The sequence below is a fragment of the Sciurus vulgaris genome, assembly GCF_902686455.1.
Source record: "Sciurus vulgaris genome assembly, chromosome: 16".
Classification (NCBI taxonomy): domain Eukaryota; kingdom Metazoa; phylum Chordata; class Mammalia; order Rodentia; family Sciuridae; genus Sciurus; species Sciurus vulgaris.
In genome coordinates this window covers 11,734,233-11,759,704 of record NC_136477.1, presented here as the reverse complement: position 1 = coordinate 11,759,704, position 25,472 = coordinate 11,734,233, and the positions used below count along the sequence as shown (strand labels likewise).

At 51.1% G+C, this 25,472-nt stretch overlaps 3 protein-coding genes across 4 annotated transcripts; 1 reads left to right on the top strand and 2 right to left on the bottom strand.

Annotated features, from left to right (window-relative positions):
* Positions 1-825: 825 nt before the first annotated feature.
* Positions 826-4,469, bottom strand: DAND5 (DAN domain BMP antagonist family member 5; the record flags this gene model as incomplete). The annotated part of the gene is made up of 2 exons (XM_079116229.1): positions 826-1,530; positions 4,143-4,469. The coding sequence occupies 2 exons, from the start codon at positions 4,467-4,469 to the stop codon at positions 1,285-1,287; spliced, it is 573 nt and encodes a 190-aa protein (XP_078972355.1). The 3' UTR covers positions 826-1,284.
* A 10,586-nt stretch (positions 4,470-15,055) lies between these two features.
* On the top strand, positions 15,056-17,096 carry GADD45GIP1 (GADD45G interacting protein 1). Its single transcript, XM_079116228.1, has 2 exons — positions 15,056-15,441; positions 16,733-17,096. Exons 1-2 carry the CDS (start codon positions 15,092-15,094, stop codon positions 17,052-17,054), a joined length of 672 nt encoding a protein of 223 aa, XP_078972354.1. The 5' UTR covers positions 15,056-15,091; the 3' UTR covers positions 17,055-17,096.
* A 502-nt stretch (positions 17,097-17,598) lies between these two features.
* RAD23A (RAD23 homolog A, nucleotide excision repair protein) lies at positions 17,599-23,585 on the bottom strand. Of its 2 annotated transcripts, none has more exons than XM_079116226.1 (9): positions 23,416-23,585; positions 22,087-22,248; positions 21,762-21,943; positions 21,570-21,625; positions 21,319-21,446; positions 21,040-21,118; positions 20,818-20,948; positions 18,411-18,575; positions 17,599-18,326 (listed from the first exon to the last, which is right to left on the bottom strand). In XM_079116226.1, exons 1-9 carry the CDS (start codon positions 23,485-23,487, stop codon positions 18,213-18,215), a joined length of 1,089 nt encoding a protein of 362 aa, XP_078972352.1. In that variant the 5' UTR covers positions 23,488-23,585; the 3' UTR covers positions 17,599-18,212. The 2 variants fall into 2 exon arrangements, with proteins under 2 accessions (XP_078972352.1, XP_078972351.1); XM_079116225.1 differs by having other exon boundaries at positions 20,818-20,951; positions 23,416-23,502.
* Positions 23,586-25,472: the final 1,887 nt, after the last annotated feature.

Genomic DNA, 25,472 nt, shown 5'->3' with positions numbered 1-25,472 from the left:
TGAGAGCGGCCTGCCTGGCGGTTCCCACCCTGGTGCGGGCCTGCGGGGTCAGAGGTCGCAGGCTCCCACGCCCGCTGGCCCATTGTTTCCTCAGCCGGCCAGCCGCCTGCTCCCTCACCTGGGGCCTTCCTTCCTGAGGCAGGAAGAGGGCTGAGGGGGACCCGGCCGGCTCCCCCGCCTGCGCTCCGGGGGGCATTTGGAGGCGACAGTGACAGTGCCACATGTCCCTGCCTCTATGCCAGACAGGCCCATCTGCCAGGGCCCTGGTTCCAGCCTCCCAAAGCCAGGCTGCCCTCACCCGCAGTAGACCCTGTGCCCCAGCTGGGGAGGGAGCACCCGAACCCTGCTGCCCTCACAGGGAACCCCAGGCCCAGGAACAAGCACACACAGCTGGGCTCGGCCAACCTTCATGGCTCCCGCGGAAGGCCACGCTGGCGCGGCCGTGCGGGACGCAGGTGTGCTGGGGAGCAAGGGAACCAGGCCGCTGTCTAGGTGAGCAGTGGCTGGGAGCCGGGCAGCCTCTGCTGGGACCGGTTCCCCAGCAGCTGCAGCCGCCTGCCTGCCTGGGCTTTTTGGAGGCCAGGGTCATGGCTGTGTCTCCTGGTCTGGGTGGGGCCGTCTGTCCTCCCTGCAGCTGGGAGCGTGCTGGGCTGATTCTGTGAGAAGCAGTTGAGCCTAGTGGTTGAGATCCAATTCCCTCTGGGCGCTGTGGCACATGCCTGCAATCCCAGCGACTCAGGAGGCTGAGGCATGAGGATAGCAAATTCGAGACCAGCCTCAGCAACTTAGTGAGACCCTGTCTCAAAATTTAATTTTTTTTTTTTTTTTTACAGAGCTAGGGGTGGAGCTGAGTGGTGGAGCGCTCCTGGTTTCAACCCCCAGTACCACAAAAACAGGAGCAAAGACATCTGAATGCTGGCTTTGCCCCTGACCGCTGTGTGACCCTGGTGCATGACTTGGCAAAGTCAGGGCCTCAGTTTCCTAATCTGTAAAGCGGCACCATGTCAACCCCTGTCTCGTCAGGCCTCTGAGGTCACGTAGGTCACAGGTTAGCACTTGTCAAAGACAGCCTAACGAACCATGAGCGGCCAGGACGTGCCTGCTGCTCGTGGTCCGGCCCCGTGAATGGGACTGTGTCCAGTGTCCCCGGGAGCAGGGTGACTTTGGGGAGCTCTGTCGGGCCCTGCTTCCCTGGTCTCACGACCCGGAGTCCATCATCCAGGTCAGCGTCGTCTTCCCGTCTCGCCCAGCACGCTGAGTCAGCCCGTGAGTCCATCCTGAGGCTCAGCTCTCAGGTCGGCACTGACAGCCCTTGACCAGCATGGTGGACATCTTCACCCGCCGAGGGGACGCTGGGCTGCCTGACCAACACCGCAAGACCACGGATGTCCAGCGCTGGCGAGTGGGCGCGCAGCTGTTGCAGAGGACAAGCGGGCTGGGGTCCGAGTTGGGGATGTAGAGGGAGGAGCAGCGGCCAAAGCAGAGGTGATTGTGGACACGGACAGCAGTGCAGCCGGGTCGGGAGAGCACCTGAGAGCAGAGCAGGGACACAGGTTAGGGCCGCAGAGTGTGAGGCTGCAGTGGGGAGACCCATCACTTGCCCATTCCCACCCCACCCTGAGAGGCTTGGGCGACCCTGAGTTCCGGTCCTGACTCTGCCGTCTCCTGACTGTGTGGCCTGGGGCAAGTTACTCAACCTCTCTGGGCCTCTGTTTCCCCAACTGTAAAATCAATGGAGTTCAACTAGGAAAAGAAGAAACCATTCTAGGTCCTTCGACAGACAGGATTCATTCAGGGAACTGGTTACCCAGGGAACAGAGCAGCTGAAGCCAATCAGGAGATAATGACAAGAACAACTGGAGACTGGCATCAGCAGGGCTGCTACCACCCCAGGGATGAGGAACAGTGGGAGGGGTAATAATAAAAGAGACCAACCAGGCATGGTGGCACATGCCTGTAACCCCAACAGCTCTGGAGGCTGAGGTGGGAGGATGGCAAGTTTGAGGCCAGCCTCAGCAACTTAGTGAGATGCTGTCTCAAAATATAAAACAAGGGCTGGGGCTGGAGCTTAGCGGTGGAGCATTTGCCTCACACGCATGAGGCACTGGGTTGGAGCCTCAGCACCACAAAAAAATAAATAAAATGAAGGTATTGTGTCCACCTACAACTAAAAATATTTTAAAATATGTATACAACAAAAAGGGCTGCAGTGTAGCTCTGTGATAAATCAACCCTGGCTTAAATTCCCAGTACCCTTCCCCCCACCCCGCAAGGGAAAAAAAAGGGAGGCCAGGAGAAGTAAACAGAAAATGCTTAGTGTGTTTCCTGGCACACAGTTGGTACTCAATAAATGTTACTCCCCCCTGTAGCCCTTTCTACCATCTGGCCACTAAATCATGGTCCTTTTCTGCTTAAACCCTGACCACCCCCCCAACACAAGAGGCTTGTCATCTTCCCTAGAATGAAATGCAGAGTCCTCCCCGAGACCCAGAAGTCCCTGCACACTCTGCCCCGCACCCCCTGCCCTCTGCCTAGGTCACTCTGGGGTCCACCCTGCCCCCAGCTCATTCCAGCTCCTCTCACAAAGCCATGCACAGGGGCGTGGTCTCAGGGAGGCTGTTCTACTTTGCATCTTTCTCCCGGAACTGAAGCTACCTGAAGACAGGCGCTTTGCTTTGTCTGCGGCCCTGGCCCCGTAGACATCCCATGACGGGGACAAACGCCATGCGGGTCCTGTGCTAAACTCGAACCCATCGGCGAACGAGGAAACTGAGGTGCGCAGCCATGCCCCAAGTCACACGGTGCTTGCGTGGCTGGACGGGGAGGCCCCGAGGCTGGGGTGCAGCAGAGGCAGGGCCGGGCAGTTTCACCACCTGAATTCAGAGGTTTTCTGGGCAAAGGACAAGCCAAGCAGTTGGAATTGATCCCCGGGCATGGGTCTGAGCAGTTAGCATGACTCCTTCACTGTGACTGACTCCCTTTGGCAGAGGTGGGAATTGAGGCTCAGAGAAGGCAAGCTACTCACCCTGGGTCACACAGAAATCAGCAATTAAGGCAGGATTTGAACTCAACACACTGTATGCATTCCCAAGGCCCTTATGGAGCACCAACTGGATACAGCTACGAGAGTGCTCTCTACGCCCACTCATTCGAGCTGCCTGACAGCTATAGCAGGCAGATAATTCATTCACTCAACTAACACTGAGTGTCCATTGTATGCTTGGCTCTGCTTGTAGACCTGGGGAAGGGATGCTACAGAGAATAAAACCAGATAAAAACCTGGTCTCCTTGTGAAGGAGAAAAGCAGGAAAAAAGGAAATGGGAGGGAGTTGCCACTTTTCAAAAATGGCATTTAAAACAAATCTAAAGAAGATGAGAGAAGGTGCCATAGGGGGTCTGACTGGGGGAAGAACACTTGAGGGAAAGGGCATAGCAAGTGCAAAGGTCCTGGGGTAGGTTCCCTGTTGGTGCATGTGTGAAAAAGCAAGAAGGTTGACGTGGAGGAGCAAAATAGGTGGTGAGGAGAGTGGGAGGAGATAAAATTGGGAAGGTAACAGGGTCAGTGAACGCAGGAAACTGAGAGTTGAGAAAACACTTGGGCTTTGTGGAGAGAACTTGGACTTTTGTTCTGAGTGAGGTGGAAGCCATGGAGGGTTCCGCAGGGAAGGGGGACATGGCCTGACCCAGGGGTTCACAGCACCCTCGGCTACTGAGTGGGAAAACAGACTCAGGAGGAGGAGAGGCAGGGCCCAAAGACGGGAGATCAGGATGATCAACTGCACCCTCCCAGAGGAGAGAGGCTGTACCCCGTTTGGGGGTGGGTGCTGGGGATTGAACCCAGGGGTGCTCAACCTCTGAGCCACATCCTCAGCCCTTTTTAGCTTTTATTTTGAGACAGGGTCTCCCTGAGTTGCTTAGGGCCTTGCTAAATTGCTGAGGCTGGACTTGAACTTGTGATCCTCCTGCCTCGGCCTCTGAGGTGCTGGGATTACAGGTGTGCGCCACTGTGCCCAGCAATCCTGTACCCCATTTGAGAGTCAGAGCCATTTAGGTGGAGGATGCAGGACTTGAACTCAGATCTGTCTTGAACTCAGATCTGCCTTTCTGCAGACGCTGAGATCTACCCACCCCGGTACACTCACCTGAATGAAGGGCACAGCCCTACACATTTCCTCGGTCACTTCTCTAGGGTCCAGTGGCAAAGACACAGAGGTGGCCACCTCCCGCTCCTGCAGCTGCCCATCTGTGCCCAGCCTCCTGAGTTTCTGCAGGCCCAGGAAGGCCTTCCAGCTGCCAAGGGCAAGGGCTGGCACCAGGGGGGCTGGGTCCCCTGCAACCAGAACCTGGGTCTGATTGACTGCAGCCCAGGGCTGAGCAGGGGCAGCGGGGGGCCCAGGCCTCCCTGAGCCTGTGGGCAGCCAGGCCCCACTAAGCAGGCCCAGGAGAGTGGGTAGCCAGTCACGGGACATCTGCTTAGTGTCTGTCTGTCAGTCCGGGACGGGGCTCAGGGTCCTGGGCAGTTGACCCTGCTGTCTAGCGAGTGGAGTCCGGGGCCCTCTAGACCTGCTTTTAATCACTTGTTCCCACCTGGGCAGCCTGGGAAGCGCCTCTGTAAACGCACAGCGGGAAGGAAAGTAAACCAGACCCACAGGGTCCCTCCCAGCCAGCCAGGGCTCAGGAGGGCTGGGCCTGCCGTGTGTGGGCTGTGGGATCAAAAAAGGCAAGTCCAGGGGGTCAGGATGCAAGTCCAGGGACAGGAGCTAAGGGACACAGTGCCAGATGTCCCTGGAGGGCTGCTTTTCTTGGCAGCCAGGCTTCTTGGGTTTACACCCCAGTATGGCAACTTTCTGGCTGTGCAACCACAAGCAAGTCTCCTAACCACTCTGGGCCTCAACTTTCCTCTGGTAGTATGGTGTTCATAACAGGCTCTCCCTTGTTCTAAGGACTCAAGGAGACAATTTAGGTAAGGAGCTTAAAACGGAGGATGATTCACAGTGGCATCCTGTATCAGTCCCTTCTCGGCAACACACAACCCGGGTACTTAGATCAAACCCAGGACCTTGTGCTGCTAATCAGGCTGGCTGCCCCTGGGCTACCCCCAGCCCCAGTCAGCGGTGATTAACATGATGGCGGCTCTCGTTTTTCTTTTAGTACCTGTCAAAAGCCAGGCACGATTCTTACTCCTGAAGATACACGGAGACTAAACAGAAACTGGGTCCTCTGCCATAAATTTTACATTATAGTGTGTAAAACACTATAATGATTTCAATCTTAAGTGTTAAGACCACATTACACGAAATGTGCCTTAGAGGGGTCAAGGCGGGGGCGCCTGTCCCAGGGTGGTCAGGGAAGTCCTCCCCGAGGAGGTGACATTTTTGCAAAGGCCCGAGATGCTATCGAGGGCGGTGGGAACAGCCCGGTGGGGGGCGGAGGTTGGCGTGCTGGAAACACACAACGGGAGTGGGAGCCGCGTTCCCGGCTTTGTGCCTCCCGAGGCGCCTGCAGGTCCCGGCCGGGCCTTAGCACCTCAGCGGCGCGCACCTTGCACCGAGGTGCGGAGCTCCGGGGCTGGCGGGCCGTGGGAAGCCGCGGGGCTGGCGGTTCCCGAGCCCCCCAGGAGCTGCGAACGCGATGGGGCGCGCTCGCCCTCTGGCGGCGGTTCCCGGGACTGCGCGGCTGCTGCGCGCAGGACACCTGCCTCCTGGGTAAACCACCTGCAGGTGCGTGGGTGCCTCCCACTCAGCCCGGCGGGATCCATCCTCCCTACTGTCCCCTAACCTGTGCTTCCGCTGTCCTGTAGATCTAGTCAGCTGCAGTTCGGTTCTGACAGAGGCGAAGCCTCCAAATTTCAGACCCCTCTCTCTGCCACCCCATCCCCAGGCTGATACCGCGCAATACGGTCCGCGTCCGATACTGGCAGTATCCGCGCGCTTCTCACGCCTACCTCGTCCCCGCACCTGGACGGGGCTCCCATCGCCTCCCACCTGTATGGGCACTTGCACATTCTGTGTCCCCGGTTTCCACCATCACCCCTCACAGTCTATTCTCCTCGCAACGGAAAGAGGGCGCCAGTGAGCACCTGAGTGGGGTCTCAACCCTCCTCTGCTCTGAACCTTCCATGGCTCCATCTCCCTCTTGACACAAGTCAAAGTCCTCCTCCAGGCCCGGCAGGCCCTGTACGAGTGCCCTCATCTTTCCAGCCTCGACTTCCCGCACTTTCCCCCCTTTCTCATGCCCTTCAGCCATCCCTGCTCATGTCTTTTCCAAATTCCTCGGGTATCATCCCACGATACTATGCAGCTATACGGACCACCTGCCATAGCCGCGGGTTCTGCATGCAAGGATTCAGCTGACCCCCGAGGGTGCACTCTAGTTAGGCTGTGGTTGTACTAGACACGCGTAGATTGTATTTCTTGTCATTATTCCCTAAACAACACAGAACAACTATTTGCATAGCATGTACATAGCACTGGGCACTATAAGTCATCCAGCGATGACGTGAAGTCTGGGGAGGACGTGCACAGGTTCTGTGCACACACTGTGCCGTTTTGTAGAAAAGACTTGAGCGCCCACAGATTTTTGTATCTACAGGAGTCCCCACAGGTACCAAAGAATGACAGCGGAAGACTGTAGAAGCTCTTTAAGTTTCATCATGGAAAGACATCCACCAAAATTAAGTTCATAACAGGGTGTTCATTTTGCTGACATTTTAGAGAGAAAAGAAGAAATAAAAATGCATGTCTATTGCTTACTTATATTGCTTATTGAAAAAAGTAGCAGGGGTTTTCCTGCTCAGGAGAGGCATGGAAATGGTCACATCTGATGAGGAAGGTTCACTTTAGACTTTAACGTTTATTTTAGGGGCCAAGGACATAGCTCAGTAGAAGATTTTTCAGCCCTGGGTTCAAACCCCAGAAGTGTGTGTGTGTGTGTGTGTGTGTGTGTGTGTGTGTGTGGTGCGTAACTTCATTTAGTCAACATCATTCCCCAGTACTGTCCCTTTCCCTCCCCTCTTTACTCTCTGATGACAAACATTTATTTTCTCTCCATTCTGGAGGCTGGAATTCTAAAATCAAGTGTTGGCAGGGTTGGTTTCTCCTTGGGGCTTCATTTTTTTTTTTTTTTTTTTTTTTTTTTTGGTGGGGGTACCAGGGATTGAACTCAGGTGCTCTAAACCACTGAGCCACATCCCAGCCCTATTTTGTCTTTTATTTAGAGATAGGGTCTCACTGAGTTGCTTAGTTCCTCGATTTCGCTGAGGCTGGCTTTGAACTCATGATCCTCCTGCCTCAGCCTCCCGAGTTGCTGGAATTAGAGTGTGTGCCACAGTCTTGGGCTTCTTTTCTTAGCTAGTAGACGGCCACCTTCTCCTTGTGTGTCTATATCCAAATTTCCTCTTCTTAGGTGGACACCAGTTATATTGGATTTGGGTCCACTTAAATGACTTCATTTTAATTTGATCACACCTTTAAAAACCTATTTCCAAATACTATCATATTCTGAGATACTGGGGCTCAGGACTGTAACATATCAATGGGAGCATGATTCACCTTAAAATCAACACGTACTGGTTCATATTACAACATGGGATGAACCTGGACAGCATGCCACATGAGAGAATGTGATACTGGCTCACAGAGTAGATGATTCCATTTATATGAAATGTCCAGGCTGGGCAGATCCTTAGAGATGGAAAGCCAACAGGTGTTTTCCAGGGTTGAGGGGAGGGAAGGGAAAAGGATGACTGCTGAGGGGTGCTGAGTTTCCTTTGGGGTGATGAAGTTTTGGAAGTAGGTAGCCATGTAGGTCGTGCAACCCTGTGAAGGTAGTAAACGCCCTGCATGTGGTGTTGGGGATCAAACCTTGCACCTCTCACACACTAGCAAGCACTGTGCCACTGAACAACATCACCACCAGCTCCCTTCCCCTCTGTTTTAATTATTTTGATGTCCTACCCACAAAGTTCAGAGCCTGTTTGAAGCCAGAGGTGCTGCTCTACTTCATTTCCTGTATCCTCAAAGGTCAAAGGAGCAGTGACTCAGAGTTAAATGTGAATAAGAGTGAGCAGGGTGCCCAGGTGCCCAGCTGTCATCCCAGTGGCTCGGAGGCTGAGGCAGGAGGATTGGGAGTCCAAAGCCAGCCTCAGCAAAATCTAGGGGCTAAGCAACTCAGTGAGACCCTGTCTCTCAATAAAAGACAAAATAGGGCTGGGACGTGGCTCAGTGGTACAGCGCTTGCCTAGTGGGAGGCACTGGGTTTGAGTCTCAGCACCACACATAAATAAATGAATAAAATAAAGGTCCATCAACATCTTAAAAAATATTTTTAAAAAATACACAATAGGGCTGGGGGTGTTGCTCAGTGGTTAAGTGCCCCTGAGTTTGATCCCCGGTACCAAAAAAAAAAAAAAAAAGGGAATGAGCCCACCATGTATGCTAGGAACCTCAGGGAGAATGTTCTAGGCAGGATCATAGTAAAGTAATGAGTGCAAAGTGCAAAGGCCACAAGACAGGGCTGGTCAGAGGGTACGTGACCCCTCTACCTCCTAATGAGTCTCCTGCTTTTCATTAACTCACTCGATGTCTTTTCTGCTCAGCAGCCAGAGAATCAGAAATCATATCCATCATGGGCTGGGGCTGGGGCTAGTGGCAGAGCGCTTGCCTAGCATGGGTGAGGCACTGGGTTTAGACCTCAGTGCCACATTAAAAGAAAACACAGGGGCTGGGATTGTGGCTCAGTGGTATAGGGTTTGCCAGGCACATGTGAGGCACTGGGTTTGATCCTTAGCACCACATGAAAATTAATAAATGAAATAAAGGTATTATATCCATCTACAACTTAAAAAATTAATTAAAAAATACATAAAATAAAGATTAAATTAAAAAAAAAATTACATCCATCATTCCTCTGCTCCAAGACCTTCCAGGGCTCCCTACTGTCCTTTGAATAAAATCCAAGGCCCTCACTACTACCCAGAAGGCCTGCATGGCTGGCCCCTGCCTACCACTCATTGTGGCTTCTCCTCCCTCAACCCCCTTCCTTCGCTGGCCCTTGGACACACTGGCCATCTGCCCCCCAGCTAACCCAGGGGAAAGACTTGGATTTGCTGAACATGCACCTCAGGGAAACTTGCTCCTGGGGACACAGGGACACACAGGGACACAGGAAGGCTCCCTGCAGCAATGCTCTTGCAATCAGGAAAAACTAAAAACAAACGTCATCAAACAGCCAGATGAAATGATGGTGGTTTATTCATACCATGAGCATATCAACAGGGCTTTTTTCAACGTATTTTCACCACTAACCCCAGTAAGAAAATGAATTCTACCCTGAGGACCAGGGACAAGGACCGAGTTTCCCCAACAGGCGTCAACGATGAGTCCCACCTCGCGGGCTCGGCGCGCACCACGCCTCGAAGGTCTGTGTGGCCTGCCCTCGTGCCGCATGCTTGTCAGCCTTCTGCTACTCATTAATGAAGACCTGAGGTGGCCAGCTTGCGGAGAGGGCAGGTTCGTCGTGGTGGATTGGAGGAGTCACTGCTCCTGGGCCTGGGTCGAGGCGGCACACTGTGGTGGAGCAGGTGGGTAGCAAAGCTGCTGCCTCGTGGCCGCTGAGATGTGAAGACCCCCACAGTCCCTGAAGGCACCCCCAGTGACCTCAGAATCCCCCTCTTAAAGGTTCCACCTGTCTTCCCCAGTAGTGCCATGGGCTGGGGACCAAGCTGTCAATAAACGCACCTTTGAGGGACATTTCAGATCCGAATTACAGCCCTGGTCGACCCTTGGGCTTGTGTGGTGTGCTGTTTTTGTGTTTGTGTGGCACTGGGGATTAATTAAAGGGCACTCTACTGTGGAGTCCCCAGTCTTTTTAAATTTTATTTTGAGGCAGGCTTTCCTTAAGTTGCCCAAGTTGGCCTCAAACTTGCAATCCTCCTGGGTTGCTGAGATCGCAGGTGTGTGCCACTGCGCCCAATTTAGGCTTGACCCACAGACTCCAGCGGAAGTGATTCCATGTGATTTCTGAGGCTCAGTCATAAAAGGGCCATGCACTTCAGTCTTATTTGATTGAGACTCAGCGTCCGTGCTGTGAGGAAGTCCAAGCTGGCCCATTTGGAAAGACTACTGTGTAGATCGCCAACAGACCAGCTAAGGCCCCAGCTAGCATCAGCCTTGAGACATAAATGAATAAAGATGCCTCCTGATATTCTGGCCAAAAGGTGTCAAATTGCCCCAACCTTCCGTTCTTCCTAGCTAGGGCTGTAGAAAGCAAGGAGCAGAAGCAAGCCCTGCCCCAACTTCTGAGCTACAGAACCCAGGAACTTAGCCTGGCATGGCTGCACATGCCTGTGATCTCAGCCTCTTGGGAGGATGAGGCAGGAGGATCACAAGTCCAAGGCCAGTCTGGGCAATTTATCAAGACCCTGTCTCAAAATTAAAAATTAAAAGGGTTGGGAACATAGCTCAGTGGGAGAGTGCCTGGCTTCAATCCCCAATCTGGGGGGTGGGATTAAAATAGTTAATTTGGGGCTGGGTAGATAGCTCAGTTGGTAGAGTACTTGCCTGTCAAGCATGAGGCCCTGGGTTTGATCCCCTGCACTCTAAATTGTAAACCTAGAACTAGCTAAACAGATAAAGCTTGCACTGGTTGAAACCAACCTCACTGATTTTCTGAATCAATAAAGTGTTCAGTGACCCACAAAGTGGGTATGGAGCCATAGGCATCCCAGGAGGTTGAGTGAGGAACTGTAAGTTGCAAACTAAGGCACACTGGATACCCTTTATGTACATTGTTAAAATATATATACATTGTATGTTATTACCAAGGAGAAGTATCCAGGGCACACAAGACTGGTCCTGGAAGAATAAACTAATTTCAAAGTAATTGTTAGTCCTGCCAAGAGCAAGGAAGGAAAGAGGTGGTGTTCCACAGAGATTTTAATAGCATCAGTCAAGTTTTATTCAAAAGTTTCCTTCTAAAAAATACATGGGGCTGGAGTTGTGGTGGGGTGGTAGAGCCTAGCACATGTGAGGCCCTGGGTTTGATCCTCAGCACCATGTAAAAATAAAATAAAGGTATGTAAAATATTTATTTTATGTATGTATTTATACATACATAAAATAAATGTATGTATGTATATAAAACAAAGGTGTGTACACACACACACACACACACACACACACACACACACATACATATAAATACATATGTAGCCTGACACCATGGAGCAGGTCTGTAATCCCAGTGGCTCAGGAGGCTGAGGCAGGAGAATCTTAAGTTCAAAGTCAGTCTCAGCAACTCCGTGAGGCCCTAAGAAACTGAGCAAGACCCTGTCTCAAAGTAAAAAATAAAAAGGGTTTAGGGATGTTAAAAAAAGGTTGGGGATATGGTAAAGTGCCCCTGGGTTCAATCCTTGGTACAAAATAATAATGATAATAATAAAATAACAACAATAAAAACTACTACTACTACTACATAGGAGGGGTTGGGGGTAGAGGGCTTTGTTAGTCCCTTGCCTAGTGCCCTTGAGGTCCTGGGTTCCCTCCCCAGCCCTGCAAAAGAAAAAAAAAAAAAAAAAAAAAAAAATCTGAAACAAATGGAGCAAAGTGTTACTCTGTTAAATCTGGGCGGTGACATAAACGACGACTCTCCTGTCCTTGTCAAATGATTCGTTAACACTGTAAATTGGAACGCTGTGACGCCCGGCTCCAGGACATCCTCAGCTGCACTGTGCAGTTAGGTGACCGTGGAGCGAACGTTTTGGTTTTTCTTTTTCTTTTCGCAGTGCTGGGGATGGAAACTAGGGCCCAACCACTGAGTACATTCCTAGCCCTTGTTTTTGTTCGCTCTGTTTTGAATTGGGGTGACATACAGGCTACACAAGGCGGACTAGATCGGCGCGCAGCTCTGTGGCGGCCAGCACGCTGCTGTGCGGCGACACCGCCTCCATCTCCAGAGCTTCTGTATCTTGCTAAGCCGAACCTCTCTCCCCATTCAACACCAACTGCTAGCTGTCCTTTCCTTCTCCTATTTTAGTTATTTATGTTTATTTGAAGTTTTATTTTTTTCATTTTTGGTTCCTGAGGAACAAACCCAGAGCACTTTACCACTGAGCTACATCCATCCCCAGCCCTTTTTGGGTTTTTTTATTTTGAGATAAGGTTGCACTACATTTTCCAGGCTGGCCTTGAACTTCGAGATCCTCCTGCCTCAGCCTCTGGGATTACAAGCAGGCGCCACCATTCCTTCTCCTATTTTAAATAAATATTTACATATTTAAATTCAGACCAAGGGGCTCAGGGAACTAGAGGATGGGAGACAGGTTGTGGGGAAACCCAAACCCTAAGAATGTGCTCTCTCGCTGAGCTACACCCAGCTGCTGTATTTTTACAATTTTAAAATTGTGAGTTTTGTCTACAGAAAGTGTACAACACACATATATCAAGTTATGGACAACTTAAAGAATAATTATTGTGCAGGAATCACTGTAACCCCAGTCAGGAAATAACAGTGAATGCAGCCCACATACAGAAAGGCAAACAGCACTGGAATGCTCTGCTAAGTGATTTGGTGCACAGCAAGCCCCTCTGTGACTCCTCAGCACAGATGCCCCCTCATCCCGCTGGGGGTGCCTCCACCCAAGGCCAGAACCACCACTGCCTTGCTTTTCTTTCTTCTTTCTTTCTTTCTTTCTTTCTTTCTTTCTTTCTTTCTTTCTTTCTTTCTTTCTTCTTCTTCTTTTTTTTTTTTTTAAATATTTTTTTAGTTGTCAATGGACCTTCATTTTATTTATTTATTTATACGTGGTGCTGAGGTTCAAACCCAGGGAGTCACACATGCCAGGCAACGGCTCTACCACTGAGCCACAACACCAGCCCCTGCCTTGCTTTTCTTAACTGGTTACTCCTGAAGGTATGCACCCCCACAACACCAAGATTCTTCAACTGTAAATGAAAATTACGACCATTTATATGATTTTACAAAATGAAAGAAAATTTGTTTTACAAAGAAGAATCAGCTGGGTCCTCCTTCCTTTGTTGTATATTACGTCTCTAAGAATCAATCGCACACACTGCTGCGAGCAGTTTCATTTCTGCACTTCCGTTCCCAGGTAGTATTTCACTGGTTGAAACGCCTCAGCATGTTTTCCTGTTCATTCCACTGTGGATGGACCCTGGGTACGGACAATGTCTAGGCTGAGAGTGAGAGAGGCACATTCATGTCCTGAGCTACTGTGATCCATCCCTCCCTCCCTCATTCTGTGTCATAAAACATACATCGACTTTACCACCTTAACTCCCCCTTTTTAAAAATGACACACAGGATGGGACCCAGGATCTTGCACATGCTCGCGAGCACTCTCTCACCGAGCTCCAACCCCCAGCCCTTCTCATTTTATTTTCAGACAGGGTCTCGCTAAGTTGCCCAGGCTGCTCTTGAACTTTTGATCCTCCTGCCTCAGCCTCCAGAGGAGCTGAGAGTATGTACGTGTACCACTTCACCTGACTCTCACGTATAATTTGGGCATTAAATGCATTCACACTAGTGTGCAGTCATCACCTCTATCCATTTCCAGAACTTTCTCAGCACACCAGACAGAAATTCTGCACTCAGTAAGCAGTCGCTTCCCCAGCCACCCCCTCAGGTCCTGATCTACCTTCTGTCCCCATGAACTCAGCTACTCTAGTACCTCAGAGAGGTGGAACCACACAATGTTTATTCTTCTGTGACCAGCCTGTTTCACTCTGCATAATGCCTCCAGGGCTGATCCACGACGCCATCGCACATGCTAGGTGAGAGCTGCACCACGGCCCACAACCCCAGCCCTTCTCATTTTTTTATTCTGAGACAGGGTCTAAGTTGCCCAGAAGTTGCCCAGACTGGCCTTGAATTTGCGATCCTTCTGCCTCAGCTTCTGGAGTAGCTGGGATTTTACGGGGACACCACTGCACCTGACTGAATTCCTTTTTAATGCTGCAAAAAGTTGGGTTTTTGTTGTTGTTGTTGTTGTTGTTTTTAAGATAGTGTTTGCTCTCTACACCCTAATCAAACTTTTAAAATATTTTACAGCATAAAAAGTTAAATTAGACTGGGGATGTAGCTCAGTGGTATAGCATGTGCTTAGCATGTATGAGGACCTTGGTTCAATTTCCAGCATCAAAAAACAAAAAATAAAGTAAATTAGACATTACAAATTAAAATATTTTCAATAAAATAAAAAATAAATCAGGCATAGTGACCTGTGCCTATAGTCCCAGATGCCAGGGTAGGGAGGATGGTTTGAGTCCAAGAGTTTCAAACTATCCTAGACAACAACACAGTGAGACTCTTTTCCTTTGTAAACAAATACACAAACACACACACAATATATATATATATAAACATATATAATATATATTACATATATATAACATATATATTACATATATATACACATACACACACACACATACACAAGCACCCTTGGGTTCAATCCATGGTATAAAAAAAAAATTTAAAGAAGCATGAATAAAGACTTAATGCCATCAACAGCATTTAAGAAAGTGTTCAACATTTAAATGTTTTAATCTAACCTAAAATATATTTTAAATATTCAATTTAAAGTATAAGGTAAAATGTAGTTAAAATTGATATATTTACATTTTAAGTATCTGATGATTGTTTAAAATAAAAATTAGGCATTGTGTGTATGTGCGAATACATAACATTGAATCCCACCATTATGTACAACTATAATGCACCAATTTTTAAAAATAAGGGAAAAAATATAAGTAAAAATTAGGCCTGGAGGGTGTCTGTGATAGAACGCTTGCCTAGCTTGTGCAAGATCCTGTATCAATTCCCAGCAAAAAAAAAAAAAAATTTGAAAATAGATTTTAAAATAAAAAAATTAAATGCTATTTTAAATATGTAAAATTAAAGTACTACTTTAATAAATATCTGCTTAAATAAAACTTAAAGGAATACTTGAAGATGTACAAAACGTATGACCAGAGACAGAAGGCCCTCCGTCCCTACTCTGGCTCCAACGCGCCTCGCGCTCAGGCAGCGCCGTGGTCAGCCCGGCTGCTCGCGAGGACCCCGCACAAGCAAGATGGCGGCGCCCGGGCGGCAGGCACGTAGCCTGCTTGGGCTGTCGGTGACCCTGGGCCCGGGCTCCCGTAGCTACCGGGCGCCGCCACCCCCACGCCGCTCGCCGGGGCCCTGGTGGCCAGACCCGGAGCACCCGCTGACCCCACGGTGGCAGCTGGGGCCGCGCTATGCAGCCAAGCAGTTCGCACGACACGGCGCTGCCTCTGGGGTGGCCCCCGGTTCGTTGTGGCCATCTCCGGAACAGCTGCGCGAACTGGAAGCCGAGGAGCAAGAATGGTACCCAAGCCTGGCAACCATGCAAGAGTCGCTGCGGGTGAAGCAGCTAACTGAGGAACAGAAGCGTCAGGCCAGGTGCGTGCGTGCCGGCAAGCTCGGGGCTGCCCTCACTATCCCGCCGCTCCGTGGGCAAACCGGGCGCGCTCGGTCGGGACATGCAGCAGAGCCTGCACGGCGTGAATTTATGCGCATGCTCACTTAACTGCAAAAGGAATCGATGAGTAACAACTCATCTGCAGATGTTTACTTAACCTTTACTGTGTCAAGGACCCTAGGCGCTAAGGAGATGGCAGGGAACAAAACAGACAAGATCTTTTAGATGCCAACAGAGGACCATTAGGAAGATAAAATAGGGTGGAGAACGCATTCTGGAGGATGTCTTCGGTTTGGGAAACTTCGGGTGTCTCAGAAGGTGATGTCTAAGTAGAGCCCTGGGTAACCAGGCAGTTATGGAGAGATTTCTGGTAGAGAAGCAAATAGTGCAAAGGTCCTGAGATTGAATCGTGTTTTAAGGAATAGCCAGGAGCCCACTGTGGCTGGGAAAGAGTAGGAAGGGAGGCAGTGACCTCAGTTCCAGACTTGGAATCCCGAAGTCGGATTTGGAAGCAAATCTGAAGGGCTAGATTTTAGGGAAGAATGGAGGTAAGACCGGGTGCATCTGACTGATGCTACCTCCTGGGGAGAAGGGCGCGGTCAAGTATGTTCCCGGTGTTTAAACTGCTTGTCCTTCCAACAGCCTTAGAGAACAGGATCACCTTCATTTTAGAGATGATGAAACAGGTCTAGGTCCAATCACACTGGCAGTAAATGATTAAGTTGGGTCTCCGGTGTTTCTGCCCCTCCCCCGGATGACCTTGGCAGGCGGGGGGCGGGGGTTAGTTCTTCAGCTTCGCTCTTCTTATTCTTTGAAATGAGGCTTTGATAGGTACCTACAAACTCACAGGACTGGAGGGAAATGTCCAATCTGTTTCTTGCCTTCACTCCTGTGCCTAGAATTGGACCTGGCATACAGTAGGTGCACTCAATGAAGTCTGGAGTGAAGGAGTGAAGTTATCTGTGGGAATGGCACTTGGATGGCTCAGTAGACAGCTCAATGAAATGTTGGGCTGACTTGGCATCAACCCCTGGGGATTTTTGGAGCTTGGCCCACCCTTGTGCTCAAGTTCACACACGTTACACAGACCTTCATGTCTGTTTCTTCACTTGTCAAGTACTTTTCCCGACAGTTAATGGCAACGAATAGTCTCATGTTTTTCATCTCAGTGGAGGAGTTGGGAGAGGCAGGCGGTGGGCAGAGGCCTGTGGGGGGTGGGGGTCCGCTCTGGCAGTGTCCCTGCCCTCATTGCCCTCCCTCCTTCCCCTGCAGGGAGCAGCACATTGCAGAATGCATGGCCAAGATGCCACAGATGATTGAGAACTGGCGACAGCAGCAGCAGGAACGCTGGGAGAAGGTGCAGGCAGACAAGGAGAGGAGGGCCCGACTACAGGCTGAGGCCCAAGAGCGCCTGGGCTACCACGTGGACCCAAGAAGCACCCGCTTCCAGGAGCTGCTACAAGACCTAGAGAAGCAGCAGCGCAAGCGCCTCAAGGAGGAAAAACAAAGACAGAAGCAGGAGGCAAGAACTGCTGCGCTGGCCTCTGCTGCTGCAGCACAGGACCCAGGAGCTTCTGAGGCACCCAGCTCCTGAGCTTTGTCTTTTCCCAATAAAGCCTGCTGCCTGACAGACCCCGCCTCCAAGGGCTGTGTCCTCTCTCAGGTTGCCTCCCTGGATCCCGGTTTCTTCCCCTAAACCTGGGACTGGAGATTCCCACAGCTGGCTCTGTTCACACTGGGATGCTAGGACACAACAGGGACTTCACAGGAAAAGAAGGGGGGATGTGATGGGCAAATAATGGAGGAGCAGATGGCAGTAGAGAAGAAGGCTTCTGTTTACCAACATTAATCTCCAGTAATTAGCCAATTACCAGGGGGGAAGTGCAGCCAAAACAGACTGCCATGATGATGATGGGGGGCAGGGAGAGGCAGCCCTTCCAAGGCTGAGCTGGGGCCAGGGCCCAAGGCCTGGGAAGGAGACAGCTTCAAAGGGGAGGAGACACTGGGGCCCCATCTGCAGGAGCTTACAGGCCCCTCTCCCCCTTGTTGGCATTTCTGCATCTCCTGTGCCCAGCTAGCTCCCAGACCCAGGCAAGCTGGCCTGGGAGGCCCCAGCAGGCAAGGACCATTGTTAGGGCTGGTTTTTAAAACTTTATTCACTTCAAAACCTTTATCAGAGACACGGTTCTGTTCTGAGGTGGGGGTGGCCTTGGCCTCCAGAGCTATTAGCTCTTCTGCAGGCTGGAGGCCAAGGCCAGACTGGGAAGGGGGCCTTGGGCCTCTTGGGGCTCACCCCAGATGGAAAGATTTGGGCCACTCCAATGGAGGATCAAAGTTTGGGGCTCCAGCTTCCCCTCATCCTGGATGAGGGAGGGGTGAGAGGGTCCTCAGGGGCGCTTCGGGGGATGGGGAAGCAAGCAGCCGCCTCTCCATCTGGCTGCAGGGAGCTGGGACAGAGGCCAAGAGGGGCCCATCTGTCGCCTCCTGGTCCTGCCAGCAACTTTTGAGCAGGCTGGGCAGAGAAGGAGGATGGGGGACAGCTGTCTGGCCTGGGTCTTCTTAGACCAAGATGGGAATGGGGGCCACTTTAGGAGGGTGGGAAACTAGGCTTTTTTTTTTTTTTTTTTTTGTAAGGTTTTTGATTTTTTTCCACTTCTTAAATAAACATGAATATATATATATTTTTTTCTTTTATAAAACTTTTGTGGAGGTGGGGTGGGGTGGGGACGATGGGCGGCCTGGCCTCCCAGCATCACTCGTCATCAAAGTTCTGACTCAGGAGAAAGTTGGCAGCCAAGTTCTCGTTTTTTTCACATGCGAAGTAGGCCTGGATCACCAGACTCTCTGGGAAGCCCAGGGCCTTCAACTGTGGGAAGATGGGTAGGGGTGAGCAGGTGTGTGTGTGGGGGGCTGCCCACCAGCGAGGTCACCCCCCAGCCAGGCCTCTTACCCTCTCTATAGCTTCTTTCTCCTGCGGCGTCACCTGGATATAGTTCATCTGTGGGGCCTCCTCGCCTATGGCGCCCACCTCCCCCTCCACGTCTGAGATGTCTGCCAGCTCACCAGGGGGTTCATTCAACATCTGGATGAACTGCTCCTGGTGTCTGCTGATTTGCTGTAGAAGAGGGCGGAGGAGAGATGGTGATCCATGTCTCGTCCCTTCTTCCCAGGTCCCCAACACAGCTTTTGCTTTTCCACTCCCTCAGCAAACACTCAGAGGTTGCCTATTCTGGCCAGACACAACAATGTAGTAGAAAGAAGCCATCTCTGTCCTGGTGGGATGATGTGCCCAGATGGATAGATGAGCTATAAGCAAGCAAATAAAAAAGACCAGACAACTGTAGACATGGGGCTGAGGAAGCCAGGCAGGGTGGTACAAGTCTGTAATCCCAGATACTTGGGACTGGGGCAGGAGGATGAAAGTACAAGGCCATTGCCTGGTGCAGTGGTGCACGCCTAATAGATCCCAGCAGCTCGGGAGGCTGAGGCAGGAGGAACGCAACAATTTACTAAGGCGCTAAGCAACTCAGTGAGACCCTGTCTCTAAATAAAACACAAAAAAGGGCTGGGTATGTGGCTCAGTGTTTTGAGTACCCCTGGGTTCATTCCCCAGCATCAAAAATAAATAAAAGCCAGGTGGCAGGGCTAGGGCGGGCTGGGGTTGTGGCTCAGTGGAAGAGCGCTTGCCTAGCATGTGTGAGGTGCTGGGTTCGATCCTCAGCACCACATATAAATAAATTAAAGTCCATCAACAACTAAAAAAATCAAGGTACAAGGTCAGCCTTGGCAACTCAGACCCTGTCTCAAAATAAAAAGGACTGGGGATGAAGCTCAGTGGTTTAAAAAAAAAAAAAAAAAAAAAAAGGCCCCTGAGGGCCGGATGGAAGAAGCCTGTGGTTTGTGGCATGGGAAGGGTTCCTCTGGAGAGCACAAGCAGCAAGTGCAAAGGCCCTGAGGTATATACACAGGGCAAATCTCAGAAATACAATACCGACATGGTAAGAACAACAAGCAGACAAGAAAGGGAAGAGGAAAGAAGAAAAAAGGAAGGGCAAAAAAGCAAGACATGACATTAGAGGAAGGCAGGGGCCAGGCACTTTATTCCAGTGCTATGGGAAGTCACAGTGGTGGCAGTTAAACACGAAAGACGTGATCAGGGTAACTTTTTTCTTTTTTGCAGTGCTGAGAATCCAACCTGCGACTTAAAACATGCCAAGAAGTGCTCTACCACCAAGCTGCACCTCAGCACCTACGCACCTTTTAAATTCACCTCATCTGAGTACTGAGAGTCTGGGGATTCTGATGCAACTCTACTTTTGTATCCATCTATCAATTTTCACATTTAGGAAAAAAGTGCTTTTTCAGAAATTGGGCTTTTGGTGAACAATAAATCAGAAGGACTGTGTGGAATTAAGAGGTCTTAGAACCTGGGAGTGGTGGTGCACACCTATAGGCCCAGTGACTCAGGAGGCTGAGGCAGGAGGACCCCAAGTTTGAGGCCAGCCTTGGCAACTTAGTAGTGAGACCCTGTCTTAAAATAAAAAATAAAAGGGGCTGGAAACGTAGTTCAGCAGTAGAGAGTGGTAGAGTACATCCAAAAAAGAAAAAAGAGGTCTCAGAGGAGGCTATCAAGGTGTCAGGTGAGAGATGAGGCAGTCATAGAGGCAGGAGGGAGGGGGTGGGCTAAGTGCAGGAGTAGAACTCGTCGCCAGCAGGCTCCCAAGGCCAGAGACTTGGGCAACCCAAGCAGAGACAAGGACCTGTTCTTAAGTATCTGAAGTCTAGAAAGTACTTTCAAAGAGACATGAAGTCAAAAATGGATGAAAGTGGTATTCAGGGAGATCTGAGCTGGTTACGTAGGTTCAAGGTTCATCACACACTAAGACCCGAGGACGGTAACAGGAGGACTGAGCACAGATGAAGAACAGAGGGGAGCAGGAAGAGCCAGCACAAAGGACTGAGAAGTGGGAGAAGGAGCAGTAGAGAGTGTGTCCTGGGCCAGGAGTAGATGCTTCCCCAAAGACCCACAAGAACCTGCTACATTCCTCCAGGCCAGAGACTGGCCCAGGACCTGGACCTACATCCACCAGTGCATGACTCTAGGCACATAAGCTGCTCTATGCTTCTTGTGTCTTCTTTAGTAGATAGGGGTGATGTGGATGCACCCACACCTTGAAGTGTAGTCAGAAGGATTAAATGCAACTAGTACCTCAGGAGATCGCAGACAGAATTGGGTGGGGGCCTACGCTTAGCTCTTCTTTCGAGGAGGAGAGCCACTCCTTCGAATCATGGACTGGTACCCACAGGGAAGGGGAAATGGTACCTGCTATGGCTCCCTCTGCCCCCGGGGGCCACACCTGCAAAAGCTGAGGGTTCTCCTGGCCCAGCTGCTGAAGCAGGGCAGGCAGCAGTGCTGGGTTCTGCTGAATCACCTGCCGCATGTTCTGGAACTGGGGCTGGTCCCGCAGGAACTCCAAAGGGTTCTCTCCTGCTGACATCAGGAAGGGATGTAGTCAGATACCACTCAGAGCTGGCCTGGATAGCCCATACCCTACATGCATACTTCCCCATTCACTCACCTGCTTCTGTGGCTGGCTGCTCAGACACCTGGCTCTCCTGGACAGAACCATGTTCTGGCTCAGGGCTCCCCGGAATTCCCTGTCAGGGATCCAGTTTAGTTCCCATGCATAGATAACCTGCTGCCTCCCTCCTGCATGCCCAGCCTAACCCCACCCTCCATGAGCCCACCCACCACTTGTGTGCAGCCTCGTAGGGGAAGTCCTCAGTGGCTACAATCACTACCCAGAGCCTGCTTGGGGCAGGACTGGCCTCCCTGCAGGGGCGGGGGGTTGCCTCACCGTGAGTAGGTACTCCACAGCGCGGTGGGGGTTGTTGTAGCTGGCTCTCAGGGCAGCCACGACCCGCTCCCGCTCGTAGCCCATGGACATGATCTCCGCCAACATTGTCTCGTATTCAGAGCCAGTCACTGTGGAGGGAGCAGAAGGACCTGGGTCACCAAGGTCAGGGAAGAGCAGCTCCCAGGCCCTCCCAAGGCCCAGCTGACGGCTGGGGCACCCACTTGCCTCTGCCCTGGGGACCACCCACCCACCTAGCGTGGACGCCGCGTCTTCCTCTCGCCCGCTGCTACCTGAAGAGGGAACAGAGCTGCAAATTCAAGAGAGAGAAATCGGACCCTGTCTTCTGGTGGCTTGCCCTCCTCCCAGATGCATGGGATCACATGTGTGGCGCTGGAAGGTGCCTGGAGAACAGGGTCCAAGGTGGGGCTGCTCCCCTGTCTTACCCTGACACAGACTCTGGGGACGTCGTGGGGGCTGATTCCTCCGATGGGCTCTTGTCCTCTCTGCTGGTAGGTGGGGGATGGGACATGCCTGAGGCAGGGGTTGGTGGGAAGGGTGTGGAGGACTCCGGAACAGCAGTGGGTGAGACCTCTGGGGGTGCTGAGGTACCCTGACCAGCTTTGGCCTGCAGCAGCAAGAAAAAAAAAAAAAGGCGTCAGCATCTGTATCAAGCCCTAACATCCCGCCCCATCCTGGACCCGCCCTGTTCATGGCTAATCTCTTCTGGGCACACGGGCTCTTTGCCAGTTCCCCAGCTAATCCACCCACCTTGGTCACCATGACAACCACAAAGTTCTTCTCATCAATGCGGTAGTCCCTGATGGGGACATCATCGCTCAGGATCTTGCCAGCGTAAATGAGTTTCTGTCCAGCCACTGGGAAAGCATCACGGCCTTTCTCAGCTTCTATCTTCTCCTTTAGCACCTTCACCTGCAGGGAGAGGTAGATAATCATTGCAAACCCTGAGATTCTCTCTCCCCTTCTGGCTGAGGGAGAAATGTAAGCCCTGACAGCAGGGAGGCTTCATACGGAAACGTGCTAAGATTTGAATCCACTCATTCTTCCGGTCATTAACAGCATTACTGAATACCTATGATGTGCCAGGTGGTATTTTAGACACCAAGGCCATTTTTAAACAAAGGCCATAGCAGGGAACAAAATTCAACAGAGGTCCCTGCTCTCCCACTGAGGACATTAATATAAGAAAAACATTTCAGGTGGCATAAAATATTCCACACTGTGGATGTTTCACAATAACAGTGGTCAATATTTACTAAAAGGATTTTAAGTTGCTATAGCTATTTGTAAACGTACACGTATTGTATTTTCTAATCTTCATAATGATTCTATGGAGACCATTGGCCTCTATATTTGAGGAAACGAAGGCACTAAGAAATTAAGTAACTTTCCAAAAGTCAATACACTTGAGCAGATTAAAAGAAAAATGTTTCTTTTTACTACGAAAAATGGACAAGTGTTGAGGTGTAGCTCGGCGGTAAAGTGCTTGTCTAGCATGCCCCAAAGCCTGGGTTCCATCCCCAACACCACCAAGAACAGCTTAATTGTCTCTCTCACGTGGTAATGGTGCAAAAATGTGCCAGATACAGACACTCGTTTTAAGAGTAAACGGCCGACAAACACGGACCACCGAAACTGTTAAGAGACCATTTATTATCATCATCATCACGTTGTCACCAGTCGTCATCATTGACAGATTCCCTCATCACCGACCCAAGCAGACACCGGCAAAGCTGGCAGTGCGGAGCCCCAGTCCCGGCCAGGGCGGCGGGGCTGGGAATCCGAGCTTCTAGTTCCCGCCCCCCGCGAGGGCGCTGACATCCGAGCTGGGGCCTGGCAGGCGCCCGGGGGGTGGGGCCTAGCCTGGGACTGGTTCAGGAGCAGCGTCCGAGCCGCCGAGGGCCGGGCCGAGGACCTGCCGGGGGTCCGGGAAGTCCGACGGGCGGGGCGGGGGTGGGGTGGACAGGGCCCGGCCCGCGCCGTCCTCTCCGCCCCTCCCGTTGGGATCCCGGTCTCCCCGCCCCCACCCGACCCCCGGCACCCGTCGTTCCCGCCCCCGGGCTCCGGCCCGGCCCGCACCGTCTCGTCAGGTTCCATGCGGATCTTGAAGGTCTGCTGCTGCAGCGTTTTAAGCGTGATGGTGACGGCCATGGCGGGGCCCGAGCGACGCGGCGGCCCCGGAATCCTCACACAACATGCAACTCACGCCGCCGCCATCTTACCGCCCAGCCGCGCCAAGCGCCAAGCGCTTCCGGGGCAGGCCGTGCGCACGCTGATCAGCAGTGCACGTGACATGCGCGCGCGCCTCAGCCCTTTTGGGCATGCGCATTAGTGCTCATTAAGGCAGGCATGCGCAGATTAAACTCTACCTTAAGGGACTGGAGGTTTTGCTCAGTGCGCTCATCATTCAAGTGACTTCCTGAATGACGCCATGCCCGTTAACGGTGACGTCATGTGGCTGCAAAATGGCTCTGGTGTCCCCAATTTTACCCCAAATGTCTGTTGATGTTTAAGGTTTTCATGTACTTGTTATATTTGGGTTTTTCTTTTTTTTGGAGGGGGATACTAAGGATTTAACCCAGGGGGGCTTTACCACTGAGCAGCATCCCCAGCCCTTTTTAAAAAAATTTTGAGACGGTCTTAAGTTGCTTAGGGGTAGGCTGGGGAGATAGCTCAATCGGTAGAGTGCTTGCCTTGCAAGCACCAAGGCCCTGGTTTGATCCCCAGCACCGCAAAACAAAACAAAAAAAAGTTGTTTAGGGTCTAAGTTGCTGAGGATGGCCTTAAACCTGCTATCCTTATGCCTCCTTTCCCAAGTTGAAATATTTGTATTTCTTCCTGAAAGTCTTTGTTCATGCTCTTCCTGTTCCAAGTGTTTTACTCTCGTCTAGCCACCCTAGCAGGAACCTTGTAAAGCCCTGAAAATGAAGTACTCGGTATTGTAAGGTTCCTGAAGTAGCCAACAATAGACATTTAAATTGTAAACAGGCGCATTGGACATTTTGTGCCCCAATTCACTAATTTTTTGAGGGAGATCAGATTTTTTAAATGAACGTGGTTTTCATTCCTGAGTCCACAAACTCCCACTCCTCCTCCACCTACTTCATTCACCCATCATCCTGTGACAGTGATAAGTGTTTGATGAAGATGTCAAATTTCAAGGCCTCCTCGTATTGAATACAGAATGCTTCCCTTCCTCAATTTTCCTTGGATGCACTCATCCTGGAGAATTCCAAGGAGGCACTAGGATGGACCATAGGACCCCAAAAGGGAATGGAAGCATGAGAGAAGCCAGTCCAAGGACATGAATAATGGCTGGGTCTGTAAGCTGGGTGTGGAGGCAAACATGTTATCCCAGCAGCTGAGAGGCTGAGGAGGAGGATCACAAGTTCAAAGCCAGCCTCAGCAACTTGTTGCAACTTGCTGAGGCCCCAGAGGCCCTCAGCAACTCAGTGAGACCCTGTCTCTAATAAAATACAAAAAGGGGCTGGGGATGTGGGTCAATGGTCAAGTGTCCCTGGGTTCAATCCCTGGTGAGGAAAAAAAAAAAAAAAAAAAACACCAGAGAAACAGTTGTACTCCATTTGTGTACAATGAATCAAATAAATTTAAAAATAATAGAAAAAATTAAAAGGCTGGGTTACCTTCAGAGGACTATATGGAGGCGAGGCTGGGTTTGACCTCCCATTTAGTAGGTGCAATATTGGGGGGTGGAATTCAGCTGGAGGCTGGGAGGCCAGAGGCTGTGGCAACATCCCAATGTTCCAAACTGTCCACTATCTGCTGCCAGACCTGCTTCTCTCAAACGTTCCAATCCAAGGATTCACCCAAGCAGCAGCTCAGCCAAGTCCAACTCCTGCCACTTCTTCCACTGGACTCTCTGAACCTAGACCCGTCAACCAGTTGGGTGCGCCCAAACAAGGACCAGGTGAGAGCTACTTATGTACCACTCTTGCACCAAGAACACAGATTCCTCCCACCCACTGGAGTTTAATTGACAGCCTTGTGAACCCAACAGAGGCTGGCCCCGACCCTCCTATTATCTCTGTTATCAACTCAATCTTGCTCCCTCCTCCCACAGGGCCTTTCTTTCCAATCCCAACTTGGCCCTGAAAACTAGGGGTCCTTGGGCAAGT